Source organism: Acanthochromis polyacanthus, chromosome 2 (assembly GCF_021347895.1).
Source record: "Acanthochromis polyacanthus isolate Apoly-LR-REF ecotype Palm Island chromosome 2, KAUST_Apoly_ChrSc, whole genome shotgun sequence".
Taxonomy (NCBI): Eukaryota; Metazoa; Chordata; class Actinopteri; family Pomacentridae; genus Acanthochromis; species Acanthochromis polyacanthus.
In genome coordinates this window covers 4,012,521-4,028,696 of record NC_067114.1, presented here as the reverse complement: position 1 = coordinate 4,028,696, position 16,176 = coordinate 4,012,521, and the positions used below count along the sequence as shown (strand labels likewise).

Here is a 16,176-nt window from a genome sequence, read left to right as displayed (position 1 = left end):
GAAAACGGTGTCAGTAGACCGGCCTAACTGCACCTTTGACAACAAAATCGGTTTCAGTTCCCTTAACTACCTACCTGGAAGAGGTCAGCATACTGGTCCTCTGAGGACTTCTGGCCTCCATCACCATCAGCCACTTTAGCTCCCTTTGCCGCCTCTTCCGGTCCCTTGTATGAGGTGTCTAAGTCAGCCAACATGAGGGAATAGAGGGGCAATGGAGGGATGGAATTGATCTCCGTGTAGTCCCTGCCTCCATCGCGGCCTGCCACAATGGTGTCTTTTGCTGTGCTGCCCGTCACACTGATTGTCCGGGACAGGTGTCTCCTGGCTCCGCCCTCACCTGCCTCCACATCCCTCACCACAGCAACTTCTCCAGCAATACACTTAACCAGGTGAGCAAGGATGGCCTGATACAGAAAACAAACAAAAAGAAACAGTGGGAATCAGATTAGATAGAACTGTTTTTAGCACGATGCCTGTGGGACTCTGTCTATTTGGTGAATCTAATCCTAAGCAGATTTTAATGATTGGATATTGTAACATGGATAAATTAAATCTTGAAGTATTCTTTTGGCATCACAGAATATGGCACGCACTCACCTTGGCACGGCGAACCTTGCCCAGGTCCATGAGTTCCAGCAGCTGGGTGGGATGGTACTGGGTAGAGTTGGGGACAGGGAGTGAGCTGCTTCAAACAGTCCCCCTTCCTGAAGTCCAGCCGGGGCTCGGAGGGCCTCATCCACAGCAGCACTCCCTTCAAACACACTCTTGGACCTGGCTCTCCCTTCAAACACTGAGGAGGAAGCTGTGGTTTGACCTCCCGCAATGTCTGCTGATGATAAGTTGCCCTCCTCTCCCTCACCAGGCTTCTTGTCCTGATGCCACTGTGCGTATACATGCATTTCACAGTCCATGCCCACCACCAGGATGCCATCCCTCACCCATGACAGGGACACTGGCAGCGATGGTGTGCCGTCCACGGATGAAAGGAGGTCCACGGTTCGAAGCAGGATCCAGCGTGAGCGAATCCCCTGTTTGATACTGCCCCCTAGAGGCAGGGTGATGACAGCCACGCCCTCCTTGCTGCTCGTCTGCTCATTGACCATGCCAGAGATTCGACCATACATGAGAATGTTGGAGCCAACCCCCACAGTGAGGATGTGAGATCCATCCTCCTTTGACAGCCAGTCCAGGTGAACGTAGTGCTTAATGTTGGTGAACTGTGGTCTCTGCTCATGTAGAGGTCAGACCTGCGATGTAGAAAACATTCACTTCTGAGTCACGCACACGAGTAAACATTAAATGTTTGACAAAATATGATACAAACACATGAGTAGAACTTTCCTGACCTGCTGTACACAAAGAGGTTGGAGTCCACGCTGACTCTTGGATCCAGTGTTGAGGAGGGTCGGGTGAAGTCATCCAAGTGGAGAGTTTGCTCTAAAACCCACTCTGAGCCGCCGGTAGACTCACACTCATAGATGGACACATGCATAGAGAAGTCCTCTGAAGAACCCAGCAGCTGAGGACAAAAGAAACGCTGATAAAATGATTTCTGAGAACATGTCAAATCTGAAAATACTGTACACACGGTGAAACCAACCACATCTTCAAATAAAGGACATGCACATTGATGAATGTTAATAAAATGACCTCATCAGTGCATCCACAGATCTTCATATCATATTTTATTCTGCAGTACATTGAAAACCCAGACTTATAAATAAGACTGCAGTTCATAAGCATCAACTGATTATCATTTCAAAGACATCCAGCTAGGTTTTATCACTTGCTAGTGAACATTAGCACTGCAGTACATCTCGTACCTCCCTCACCATTCTGTCCTTACATAAACATGCATTTCTATGTTAATACATGGGCACCGTTATCTACTTTTGGAGGGTCCAGCAGATACAGCCAAACTATACAGATTTACAATGTTTACATTTTTGAAACAGTTACATTAATTTCTATAGGTTTTTGGTCAGATACACTAACAATACCGTTACAAACTCCAATATCCTACCTGTCCATGCCGTGGCTGTTTAAAGGCAACAGCCAGCCTGCCGATGTAGGAACAGGACACGGCCACTGGTCGCCCTGACACACAAACTGCACTGTTGTTGTCCTCCTCCTCATTCATCAGAGCCCAGGGCTCCCAGCGATACGACCGGTTGGCGTAGTCATCCCCACCATAACCGTCGTCACTCTCCACAGCACAGCGCCAGAAACGCACACGAGAGTCCGAGCAGGTGGTAACAATCAGGTACGGAGCCAGGCAGACGGGGTAGATGGAGGAGGAACTTAGATGACCTAGCAGAAAGAGCAGACATAACAAAATCTGAGAAACTTTCAAGCAGGTTACTGCAAATATATATGTTCTGTGTTTTCTTGTTTTAATATGATTTTTTATTCCAAAAATATGCCTGACATGGCTTAAATTATACATAATTGTCAGCATACATTAAACTACAGGGTGACCCAAAAGTTTGGAAACAAATGAAAAGTCTATAATCCAAATAATATAATGTTATTTCAATAAATCAGTACCACAGATATATTCAGAAGAGTAACAGATTAGTGTAAAACAAACATATTTCAACATGTTCATGTTTGTTTCTTATACAAAGTTGTGAACGTTTCCACCACCTGGTTACATTTGTATCTTCTGGAATGTATCTTCATTCATGCTTATGAAGGTTCCTCAAACTGGCCAGTAAATGTTGCCTCATAGTACTTTTGGATGTTTAAAAAAATTAAAACTGTCAGATACTTTACCAGAGTGAATTCATGCACCCCCAACTGAAATAGACACTGCAGTTAAACTTTGTTTCCAAACTTTTGGGTCACCCTGTAAATGTAGAATTTATTTTGAGATGTGAAACAGTGAGACTTCCATTTAAACATGGCAACAACAACATGGTCTGAGTCATTAATGCATCCCAACCTGCAGAAGGGGTGGCCCTGGTGACCTCAACCCCGTGAGGCAGGTCGAGCCGCTTGCTGTACACCAGCTTGGAGCTGAGGATGAGTTTGCTGGCTGATTGCAAGTTGGCTGTAGACGCTGACCGTGGCAGGGGTCTGATGGGAGAGGTCTCTGGAGATGAGTCTGCATTCACAACTTGATTGGGAACCATCAGCTGGCTCTGGAAGCTGAAATCTGGGCTTGGTTCATCTGGATACACAGACACAGAAATATTTAAGACTGTAGTCTCCAGTTTGAGTGTCGGCTGGTTGGTCAATTGCAGGGTTTACTTTGTTTGGGTTAAGTGCTACATCACCAGCCTTACAGAATTAACCCATGATTTTAGTTGGCAGAGGGAACAAACTACCTGTAAAAAAAACTTGGCCATACTAATGGAAACTGTTTGGTTTAACCTAATTAATGTTTACTGAATTACATCTCAATGCCCAAGATGGCATCTCATCTAAAAATTATAGGCTAAGTTGTCTGCATTATATTGTTCAATAGTTCTTGTGCTGGTATCCTGAAAAACACTAAACTTTTGTATTTATTTATAATCCATTTAGGCTGATGAAGCTAGCAGATAGAGCACACACGGTGCACTGGTTGAATTAGTAAAGCTGGCGCTAGCACGCAGATTTTATTGCGCCGAGATCAATCAATTGGTTGAAGAATGGGTACCGTTTCAGTCGACCATGATATTCTTTGATTGCAGTCCTAGAGACATTATTATGGAGTCACAGGAGTGCCACATCAAAATAAATATAAATAAATGAATAAATAAATAAATGTGGAAATAAAGACAAATAAATAAATAAACAAACATGGAAATATAAAGAGAAATAAATAAATAAATAAAAAGGAAATTTTTGTCTTGCTTTACCTTTTCTGTTTTTTCCTTTATTTATTTATTTCTCTTTATATTTCCAAATTTATTTATTTGTTTATTTATATTTTGATGTGGCACTCCTGTGACTCCATACATTATAGCTGGCATTTGATGTACATAAAGAGAAGACTTTCCATTATTTCGACCTGAAAATGTCTATTTAAGGTCAATTTATGCTGATATCTGCTGAACTGTATGCGCCCTAGACTCACCAACACAGGCCTGCACAGACTTGAGGTGCAGGTGCCACATCTGCAGGACAGAGTTCCTGTTGAGATCTTTTTCTATCACCACCAGAAGAACTTCTCAGAAAACGCGGGCAGGTTGGATATCTGGGTAGAGCAAAATTTGTTATCTTCATTGACAGACAAGCTTAAAAAAAAAAAAAAAAAAAAAAGAGGAAACAGAGCTCTAATTTTACACAGTGCTGTTACTTCACCAGATGGAAAGGCTGGTGCGTATGCTTCTGGTTCTTTCTGTGCTTGTAACCTAGAATGAAGTCCTCTTGGAAGACATGCAGCAGCTGGGTGTTGGCGCCACACTGGATGCAAAGAACCAAAGAGTTTACTACTGATATACTGATCAGGAGGTTTCAGGATTTCCAGTTCAGAATTTCTGTCCACCACTGATCTGAAGTGGGAGTGAAAAGCACAGAGCAGCTGCTAACCTGGTTTGTAATGACGTCCAGCTCGATGATACATCCAGGTCTGGCAGTGGACTGCTGGCTGACGATGTTGAACACTTCGCCCACCAGTTTCTAAACAGGGATGCACATGAAAAACTGTCCATTTTTTGCATTTCATTTGAAACCATTAGTTGGTGAAGAAGTATTAAATATTACGTTTTGAGGGAAGCTGCAGGCTAATATGTAGAGTGAAGAAGAAACAATATTTTGTCTTCATGAGACGCACTGCCACATTTCTAATAAATCCAAGATCTGTGTGATCTTGCAGCACAGGAGGAAATTATTAAAACCTCAAAGATGTTAAAATCTGGCCTATAACATCCATCCATCCTTCTCTATACACCGCTTAATCTTCATTAGGTTGTGTGGCCTATAACAAAAATGAAATATTTGCAAATAATGTGGTTTTATCATATTTGGGATGTTGTACTTGTTAGCACTAATGTCTGCTTTGAGCAGAATCCCTGGTCTTTTAGGACAAAAGCTTTAAAGATTCACTGTGTGAGACAAAGACCCAGAAACGGAAAATTCACAGAACAGAGACTCTAAACAGAAACCATCACATCCCATTGAGAAATAAAACATCCTTTTTTCGTGTGCAGTGACAGCCATCTGTGTCCACTCACAGAGGTTTCAGGGTCTGACAGCTCATCCAGCAGTTTTCTGGCATCCACCACAGCTTGATAGAGACGCAGGTTTTTACCATCTGATGCCACGAAGCAGGCGCTGGCACTGTTACAGTAAGTTCCTGACAGACACAGTACAAAGCCATAAATGGAGCCATGTGCCCGTGCAACAAAAAACATCCAACAATTTCAAAACCTAAATGATTAAGCTCCTTCTTCAGGCAGTAGAGAACAATGATTCAGAAATCTCTATCCAGGCTAGTTCTTAATTGGAAAAGTATCTTATTGCTTTCAAGGCGCATTCAAAAAATATGTTTATTGGAATTAATTATTTTTGTGGTGCAAATCTGAAATGCAAAATTGGCTTCTAGTTGCTACTGCTAGCACTGGAGGCATGCAATTCAGTGGCCTGAATGCTCTTACGTTTGTCACAGCTTGGTCCTGACATGGCAAAAGCGCCGAGGACTCAGCAAAAGTAGAACTTCAACTTTTTTGTTAAAATTCTTGATAATTATTCCCTCATAACATGGATGTTTCTGCACTGTCATTCATCACTCCATATTAAAAGTGTGTGTTGTGTTTACCGAGCACAGAGCTGGGTACGAGTGTAGGAAGCCAAGCAACATTGCTGAAGGCAGAGGTGTGCAGAGAGTTGATGCGGGCCAGTTCTGAGACCCCCCCGGTGCAGGACAGGGGTCCAATGTGGTCCACCCTCCACAAAATCAGCTCACTGTAAATGGCATTGGGGTCGTGAAAGGTCCTTGTAGCGGCATTACGAAGCTGCTTCCTGTTAACATAAAAATAATGCATGATCAGAACTCATGTTTCACGTACAGGAAAGGAAGTTAATCATTTATGCAAGCCTGTCAGAGTGTGGTACTAAAAGCAGAATCTATGACATTTAAACCCTGTGCTGCTTGTCTATTCTTTCTGTTGCCTTGTTCGTATCCTGCTCTCACACATACAGATGTAAAGTGGTAGGCAGTCACTACTCTCATGAAACTATGACAATACTCTGGTCTTACTGGACTTTCATGCTCTGACATAGCTGCTTTACTTCATATAAGGAAGTAGTGAATTTCTTGCACGATTGTTTCCCTGAGTATAGATTTCTTTGCCATCTCTTTACACACTTGAACTGGCAAGATTGATTAGCACTGCAGTATTGTATCCGTGCTGGAAGCAAAGCAGTAGTAAACAACTCTGTGTTTCTCTAAGCTTTAAAATGAGTGAGGCTGGCTCTCGCATGGTTGTTGCTCACATTGCGTCAGAAGACATTTGCATATAGTTTAGCTTATCTCAGTGCCAGATCCCGTTCACAGTGAACAGCAGCTTTTTGCTCATCCATGTGAGCTGCCCATTATTCAATACCTCTTCTCTGTTCTATACCTGGGTAGTCCTTTTGGGAGAGGAAAGGTGGGAGGCTGCTCTCCCTCCATGCTGCCAGGGGCTGATGGAGGGGTGAGCAGGGCATTGTGATGGGAGGAGGTCAGCAGCAGCGGCAGCACTGTGTGGCAGGCCTGGTCATTCAGATGGAAACGGTGGCCACAGTACCGGAACTTGTGAGATACTGTCAGTACGTTGGAGAAGGCGGAACGCTCAGCAAATGTCACTGCCCACTGCAGATAGAGGAAACATTTTGTGAGGGAAACCAGGAGTACACACATACATAACAATTACGATACAAGGTGGGTTTTTTGTTGGTCATTACATGAAATTGGTTCACACACATGACATTTGTTTGAATCTCAACCTTTTACCTGATTTAGAGACCCATCAACATGCTTGGAGACCATCATCACAGCGGGACTAATGCCAGGGTGAGGGATGGGGGAGGCAGAAACAGCGGGTGAACCCAGGCCAGCTGAGGCTGAAGCGGAGTGGGACACATGTTGGAGCATCCTCCCCTGCTCGCCTGCCCCGGCGCTCTCACCCTCGGTCAAAGTGCAGGCGTACATCAAAATGTTTTTACTCAGCGAATTAGCATCACCTGTAGGAAATGCTACTGGAATACGGGAGGAGAAGGACACCTGGTGAAAGAGGTGGAGGAAAATAAAAACCATTAAGAACATAGGTGCAGATTCTCTAGTCTCTCAGCCCTGTAGAGACCTAGTGAGTTATTTGTACCAATATGATGTCAGCTCTCTAGTTCATCTGTAGCGACAACATGAACACTGTGCTATGTGGAATAAACATTCACGATGAACACTTGCCCGTAAAAACACACAGCTCTATGGATATATTACATATATGTCCTTTCTGCAGTTTACACAGATTTCATATGTTAACACGCCATCACAGAGTTCTTATTACGTGCAGGCGTGTCCTCTTAGTATGATGACAAAGACATTGTGGCTACATATAGTCCTGTATCACTGCAGACCTGAAAAAAGCCACATGAACTGATTTTTTGAGTTATCTTATTGAGGTAGATTCAGGCACATATAAAACACCTTCATTAGCTAAAATACAGCAAATCAAACTCCGATCCTTTTCAGTTTTTTTTTTTTTACTGTACTCTATTGTGTCTTGTCTTCCTCGGGCAGCTTGTGTTGCAGCGCCGCTGTTCTTAAGGACAGTCAGGCTCTACAGCTTCTCGCTGCATATCAAAGTGAAAATCCGAGTGTGTGAATGTGAAAAATGATTTGGGTGCATCATTTCAGACACTGAACTTGGCAATACACACATTTGCTAAACACTGCCAAAATCAATCTCTCCTACTTATTCTAATCAGCAAACAGCACAACCCGTACAAAACACTCATGTAGTGGCTTGTCATCTTTTGCTGGTGCTAACAATCGTTCACAAGCTAAAATGATGAACGTCGCCTGAGGCAGGTTGTATCAGCTGTTGCAAATTAACATTATTTCCATGAGTAACTTCAGTAAACACAGAGGAACACCCTCACTATCCTCTGGAGGAAATAAAAGGAATATTACCAGTGTTACATAAGGCTGGGGGAATGCTGAGTCACCTTGTGTTTTAGGCGAACTTAACTACAGCCACACAGCTGCCACTATGCGTGTATGAGATACTACTGCATCTGAAGCAAAAATTTCTGAAAAAGTTTTCCCTTTTGCAGGATCTGAAAAATGCTTTCATGTTCTTTTTGCTCACCTGAACCTGTCTGAAGATGCCCTGGTTGAACTCGTCCAAGTACTTCACGTGCCAAACCAGGAAAGATCCATCAGAGGGATGGATGGTAAACAGCATGTCTGGACTCTTGTTCCATTCTGTGGTCAGAGTCTCCATCTTCCTCTCTAGCAGCATGGAGGGCAAAGGCATGCTGGAGCTGGATCCCGGTGAGGATGCCTTGGTGCTGCCCTGCTCCCCAGACTCCCCCTCCTCACCGTGCTCTGAGGACGCTTTGTCAGACATCTCATCTAAGTCTAAAAATCAAGAAAACATTGCATTAAAAATGATGCTGGATTCAGTTGTTTGTTCAGATGTTTAAAGAACTATGTGTTGGCTTGGCTGTGAGTCATACCAAAGTCAAACTTCATCGGGGATCCTTCAGGGTCCAGGGGATCGTCAGTAGCCTGTTCCAGCTGCTGTTCAGAGAACTTGCGGAGCTGCAGCATGAAGAGGTCCATGGAGGAAGTGAAGCTGAGGTCCTTATTGTTAAGCCAGTGAACCATGAAGCCTCCGCCACCAGTGCCATCGTCTGGGTTGAACACTGCAGAGTCAGCTAGCACTGATGGGATATCTGACAGAGAAACAAGAGGGGTAAATGCAACATGACTCGAGCTGAGAAGAAGTGCACAGCTGCGTTCAATGAGTGTGGGCCAGTTCCAACAAAAACACTCTACCTGTGTTAGGGTTAATACTGGCTGAGATATGGAAGTGACAAAGCGCGTTGGCATGATGAGCGATGTGGCGGTGAGTGTGTGTGTCCTGCGTGCCAAGCTGAGAGGGCAGCAGATCGCTGTGTGCCACCAGAGCAGAGGACCGTCGCCGGCCCCGACGCAGATGTTTGAGGTGGTGGATTGACTAACCGAGAAAAGAGCAGGAATTAAACTATGAGAACAGGTTTACATTTTTTCTTCCTTAAGATAATCACAAATGGCATTCATTTCATGTTTTCCTTTATGACTTGTTTTTGATGAGATCTCCGTGTACCTCCAAAGCATGCTGGATCTTGTCCTTATTGCCTGCCAGGCCTGGCAGACTGGAGCTGAAGGAATGTGTGTTCTCAGAGATCTGTCCTCCAAGCAGACTATCTTCCGGTAACAGCGTCTCCGACCATAACCTACACACGCCATCCTCACAGGATGTCAGCAACACATTGCACACTGAACCCCTTAAAAAATCAGCAGAATTCATCAGTCAGTTTCTCCTATAAGTATGCTACATCAAAATACATTAGAGCATCTTAAGCAAACTGTAATGACATAGTGGATGGTAGGAGCACTGCATGTGGCAGATGAGCATCTACTAATGTGGTTCACACTACAAAACCACCCAATAATTAACTACATTTTCTAAAAGACCCAGTGCATCAAACATCCCTCACTATGGACATGATGAAGTGGAAGTGCAAGTTAAAGGAGTAAAACTGGACCTCTTAAAGAAATCTTACTGCATAAGGAGAAATAGAGTGATCATTCTCAGTAAATCCAACAATACACTGAAGAGTCCCAAACAAAAAAAGACGATTCACTGTGGTCTTGTCTGACACTCTGCATACAAATATTAGTCCAAATGAAAAACTTGTGAATGACTTTGACTAACTTTGCTCAGCTTACGTTGGTTTAGGAAGAGGGAAAGGCAGAAGCTCAACAAAGTATAAGTCAAGACCGCATTAAAAGGATGAATCTGCTGATTCACTCAAACTGAGAACTGCTGCTCACTGGCTGCTTCCACAACTGATTTAACATTATTAATTTGCTCAGCTGCCACACATAAATGCGGCAGATGCCAAATGGCAGCTAGGGACGCCAGTCAGCAGCAGGCACTCAACAACAGCCTCACACATGGCAGCAGACTGACCGCTGTGCAGGTCGAGGTCCTACGATAAGTTATTTAAAAGTCAGTGACACCAGTTCTGGTTGCATTTATCAGAAAATTTATAGCACTGTATTTTTTGTTCCTAACACCACACAAATTATGCATACTCAGCGTCACATTCCAGGGCCCCGAGGGCAGACTGCTGACTAAGACTGGAAACCACGGTGAATCACATAAATATGCGATCCCAGTAAACCTGTACACTTTGTGTAAGGTGCAATCACTACATCTGCTCTGGCATTTAAGGAAACTGATATAAACTTGCCATAAAAGAATATAGCATGGCATTTGAATGCTAGGAATCAGACAAAAGTAATCTCCATATTACAATTCAAACCCCTTAAAATTTACCAAAACATAGAATCAATCACACAAGGTAAAAACAATGCCGGCAGTATTGTCATTTTTACACATTTGTTCAAAAAAACATGACTCAGAAGAGGGAAAATCCACATTTTTAGCCCAACATGTCAACAAGCACGTACTAAAAGGTGATCGTGTATGCTTTCTTACTTGGGCATGAACTTGCTGGTCTTCCTCCAGGACACCCCAGTGACTGAGCGAGGATGTGCCAGGTAAACAAAGGAGAAGTGAACAGGTACAGGCTTTTTATCAGACAGGTCCTGGACCACCACTGCAGAACGCCAGCCCGTGGTGGGATACCACACCTTGAGTAAACAATCATCCTGTGCGCACACACACACACACACACACACACACACACACACACACACACACACACACACACACACACACACACACACACACACACACACACACACACACACACACACACACACACACACACACACACACACACACACACACACACACACACACACACACACACAAGTGTTAAGATACAAACACAACAACAGACCTCCCGATTTCCAAAACGATCCAATGATGTGGTGTTTGTACCTTTCCAACAGTTGCAAAGTACTCCCCATCAGGAGACCACTTGGCAACATGAACAGATGCAGCAGTCCTAAGAGCAACACATAAATAAACAACAACATCAGCTACATTCACTTCTCCATGAGAAAAACTCCACAGTAAAAGCAAGACGAGTGGTTTTCTTGTCAGCTGTCCATGAGCATGTGTGGTAGCTTTGTGCATGACCTATTGCTGGTAATTTCAGAGATCATTTCTATGCGTCATCATATAACAATTACTAATATGGTATTATATGTCTGTGTCTATTTACACAGCTAAAAGCACAGGTTGCAGACTCAAAAGAGCGGCTTTACAACAGCGCACACAAGGCCTTCATGTGAGGTCAGCTGCGTCTGGATAATCAGTAAAGCTTTTATTAGTAAAAATGATCATTTCACAATCTTTAAGAGGAAGAATTCAGGTTAATAGTTTGTCTGTACAGGGCAAGGACTAAGTCTTTACTGCATGTAAAAACTCAGCTGTCAGAAATTGATGCAGTTTCTTTATTGCTATGAATAAAAAACCACATCCTTGAATCGTCACAAAACTGAGAGTAAAAGTTAATATTTTACAGACAAACAAAGCACTTTTCACTTAAAAATACATGTGACAAATTTGGCCAAGGAAAGCTTTTACTGGCTTGATTTTTCTAAGAAAATTAAAGAAGTAATGAGTGAGGATGAAATGAAGAAAATCTGCTCAACACTTAATTAACTGGTCAGTTGGTTGCCAGGGTATTTTCACATTTGCTTCATCACTGCTACTGGCCTAATGTACGCAGCCTTGAAGCAGCACGTTCTCTTAACGTCAATCAGATTAGATGCTTTTGCAGTGGATACAAATGCACAAAAAACAAAACAAAACACGTACTTGCACTGCCAGACACAGTTCCAGTCATTGAGGACCGGGTGTGGCTTGTCCTCAATCAGCTGCCCATCCTCCTCCTCTATTAGGGCATCTGTCAGCGGAGGAGCCCACAGCTGGAGCCGCTCGGTGGCTGCTAGGATACGGTTCCCTGAAGACACAAAAGCACTGTTACACACCTCATGTCCCACGTCGGCTGGTACAGTACACAGAGCCACATGCACGTTGTGACTCTTACATAATGCACATGCTGTTCCAGACAAACAAAGGGGGGTGAGGAGTGGAAGCTGTCTGTATCAAGGATTATTTTTTTTGTAGACATCAGTTTAACACAAAAACATCGGTGTACCTTGTGGGTCCCAGGCCAGGTTGTAGGTGATGGCATCAAGGAAGAACTGTCCTGTCTTTTGCCACTGATAGTTAAGCTGCTGTTAGCGGTTGGAGAGCGACACACACCGTGCAGTGTTATTGGCACACACGAGTAATTAAACGCACCAGAAATTGATTTGAATCACCACATCTGTCTAAAATCCTGACATCCATCACTCACCTTGTGGCGTTTATTTGGGTTGGTAGAAAGAGGTTCAAAGATGCAGACTGTGTTTCCGTAGGACGCAGCAATCTAAAAATAAAGAGCTGCGTTCATCATCACAACATTACTCACCCCATCAGTGCTTCTGCACAGTCATTCCCACAGGAGAGAGGGGTAGGTGGGGAGTGGTGCAGAAGAGCGGGATAGCAAAGAGAGAAGAGCACGGCCAGCACAAGATGGGAGCAAACACGGCTGAATGTACCCCTTTGTGCTCAGCGTAATTGATAATGTCTTCTGGCTACATGGAAAGCTAACACTGTGTGTGGGAGTGTGTCTGAGTGTGCAGCCAACACTTACCCTGCCAAGCTGGTGGGAGCACTCCACACAGCCCACCTGTATGTTTCCATTCTGAGCTCCTGGGATAATCTGAACACAGTCAAAGTCACTAGCCAAGATCACCACATCACACCCTGAGCCGTAGGCCTGGAAAGAAATGGGTGGAGGAGAAATAGCATCAGAACCACAAACAAAATGAACGGAACCACTTAACCTTCAAATGCTAAACATCACTCCAAAAAAGCTTTAACACAATAAATAATGCATCTGGAGACAAGACTCCCATTTATTAATTGACTTTTAAAGTACATATGCTCTACTACCGTATAACTCAGCATGTTTCTTCCTGGCTTAAATTTCCGAATGAATACATTAAAACTGTATAAGAGTAAAAATCAGCTAAGGAGTAATAATGTGTAACAAATCATCTAGACATTCAAATTCTTTTATTGATTAATCAAAGGACATTTTATTACACTTTGATGATTGCCTTAACAATAGAAACATATGAAAAGATAGTAAGCTAGGCACGTTTTTGACAAGTTTCCAAAATTATGCTTATGTTACTTTTTGACAGAAAAACGTGAACTTTTTTTCCGTCAAAAGCAACATACAGAAGTAACATACATAAGCATAATTTTGGAAACTTGTCAAAAACGTGCCTAGTTTACAATCTTTTCATATGTTTCTATTGTTAAGGCAATCATCAAAGTGTAATAAAATGTCCTTTGATTAATCAATAAAAGAATGTCTAGATGATTTGTTACACATTATTACTCCTTAGCTGATTTTTACTCATAAAGCAGTCCATCATCATGTTCACTGACAGGCATCACCAATGCAGCTGCAGTTGTGGTTCACGTATGTGCAGCAGTGTAGTGCACAGAAGGGCTGCTGGAAGTAGACTAAATGAGGGTGTGGTGGTTAATAAATGAACACTTACCCAACCTCATTGCTCTGAAATAGCTGTGCCTATCACAGTGAAGCATAAGGACGTCAGCTCAACAACTTAAAAAAGGTTTCTTCAGGATGTTACATATATATATTATATATTAGCTGAACGGTGCAGAGCAGCACGACTGCTAAACAAAACAGCAAATCCACAGCCAGAGTAGGTTGTTATTTAACATTTAAAGCTTTCACACAAATAAATCATACAAAATAAAGAACCCGTTTACTATTGATCCGAGCTACTTCACTTTTACTGTAGCTTATGTTACAAATATGCACATCACACCATAACAAAAATGTGAAATAACAGGATTTGCACTGCCATGCATTTCACAGAGAAAGTGTAAGATTGTACTTCTGCTGCAAAACAAAGTGGAGAAATGGGGAGTAACATATAGGATTCATGAACCGCTGGAATCTGACATTATCTACATAAACAACAACAACTGAGTCATAACGGACTGCGCGTGTCTGATGCACGTAGTATTATATGGGGTAATTTTGGACCAGTCTGGCATCATTTCTTCGTGATTTAATAATAAACACAGCGGGTCGTACTGCATACAGGGTTATTTCCTGGCTCAGAATGGATTTTGCAGGGTAATTACGCATGACTAAAGTCACCTAATTCGAGATAAATCTATTAATTTCCCTGACAATTTGAGACGTGTTATGCTGGAGTAATTAAACCCCAATTAAGAAGAGTGGTTAACATTTTTTTTTTTTTAAATCTCAGTCTTAATCATTTTGGTACTCATGAGTTTCATTTGGTGCTGCCAAAACCCCTCTGTGAAGCAAAAACCCCGGCATAGTGGCGGAGCACTCTGATGTGACACTTCTCAAATCAAAGGTGCTGCACCAGAAATTGACACACATGTAAGACATTTATTCCCAGCACAAAGTCTAAGACACACTTTTCCCTACAAAATTAACAAGTTGCTTCGTGCTACCTCTTTTCAATGAACCTCATATCTGCATGCAACATCACACACAAGTGCAAAGCTGATATCAAGGTCAGGAAAATACCAAACTGTCAGAGCTTTATTGGCGCCGATTGCTGTGCTGCCACAAAAATAGAGCTCACAATGGCGTCTATATGAATATTGCATTAGAAGGGTGCGATATTAGCACAGCAGGACAGGTATCTTAAACCACTGGAAGACTGCAGTGATAAAACTAACACAGAAATCACATAATATAACTCAATCACTACAAGATGCTGTTTTACAGTTCACTGCATGAAAAAGGAACCTACTCATGTGTAATAAATATACATGCTAATTTCTCATGCTTAATGGGCAGGCCTGTGCTAAGATTTGGAAGATGGGCTGGAAGGTAAACCGATACATAAGGATTGCTGGCAGCTGGTATACATGAGTCAGAACGGCAGCAGCACCTGGGAGACAGGCAAGCTGGCCTCAGAGCAACAGTACAGTCAGGATGACGGCTCGTGTCTTTCATTATTCAGGAGAACAGGAGGAGCGGCTGAGAACCGCTGGGTCACACGACAGCACAGCGTTATAGCCGGCAGCATAACGCAAAGCGACAGCTGGAGGTTGAAGTTATAGCGAAAATGATGATACAATTATACGTTACCTACTGTAACATAATCTGTGGGGGGGCAGAAAAGAAAGAGAAGTGAGGGAGATATGCTATGTGCTTTACTATTACTGCGGCATTTTCTTCTGCACATTACAGCTGGAATTAAAAGCGGTCACCGTCACGCACCGTCTGGAACTGCTCTGCACCTCGTGTTCCCATTCACACACAGACAAGACAATGTGTGGGTCCATTCTGCTCTCTGTGTCAGCGAGGTAATTTGGACCCAGCAGGACATTGTGCTAGTAAGCTTGAGTGTATCTGCCTTTAACCGGATGGACCTATCATCATCGCTTTGTTCAGCTGGGTCGGTCGTGTTTGTGTGCTGTATTTCTTTCATCATCCTCAAATCCACATGCTCAGGTGCACACAGAGACAAGAGCATCAAGGAGTGGAGGGATGGCACACAAAACAGGAGGCTTCATTGGTAGTAGCAGCATCATGGGGTATAAAAAAATGCATGTTTTGGTACAATTTCATTACAGCAAAGGAAGCAAATAAAATGCAATGTTTGTCATTTGTTTTAGCAAGACTAGTGAGGGTCTGCTTTGTGGGCGACTGACTGACTTGTGAAGTGCGAGCAGAGAAGCCCTGGTCAGGTTCTGTCAGTGTAGGAGGACACGATTAAAACATGCAGTTGACACATCATACAACATTAATAAAAACTGCACAGTGTCTGCTCAGCTTTCACGGCTAATCCTAAGTATGTCTTGGCTAAAAGACAACTGGTGCGCTGCCAAACCATTCCAGGTGGAACCTGTGGTCTAGAATTTCTGTTCTGGGACATTT

General features: G+C 43.1%; 1 protein-coding gene across 1 annotated transcript in view; it reads right to left on the bottom strand.

Annotated features, from left to right (window-relative positions):
* dmxl2 (Dmx-like 2) overlaps positions 1–16,176 on the bottom strand; it is a 48,214-nt gene that overhangs the window by 26,287 nt on the left and 5,751 nt on the right. Inside the window, 25 exon segments of the mRNA XM_051938415.1 lie at positions 75–404; positions 598–656; positions 659–1,210; positions 1,213–1,247; positions 1,347–1,519; positions 2,024–2,310; positions 2,945–3,172; positions 4,064–4,150; positions 4,153–4,185; positions 4,287–4,392; positions 4,519–4,608; positions 5,163–5,284; positions 5,747–5,949; positions 6,552–6,781; positions 6,923–7,192; positions 8,280–8,551; positions 8,650–8,868; positions 8,972–9,152; positions 9,282–9,462; positions 10,683–10,855; positions 11,091–11,157; positions 11,976–12,120; positions 12,319–12,397; positions 12,520–12,591; positions 12,859–12,984. Of these exon segments, the coding sequence (XP_051794375.1) occupies positions 75–404; positions 598–656; positions 659–1,210; positions 1,213–1,247; positions 1,347–1,519; positions 2,024–2,310; positions 2,945–3,172; positions 4,064–4,150; positions 4,153–4,185; positions 4,287–4,392; positions 4,519–4,608; positions 5,163–5,284; positions 5,747–5,949; positions 6,552–6,781; positions 6,923–7,192; positions 8,280–8,551; positions 8,650–8,868; positions 8,972–9,152; positions 9,282–9,462; positions 10,683–10,855; positions 11,091–11,157; positions 11,976–12,120; positions 12,319–12,397; positions 12,520–12,591; positions 12,859–12,984 (4,320 nt within the window).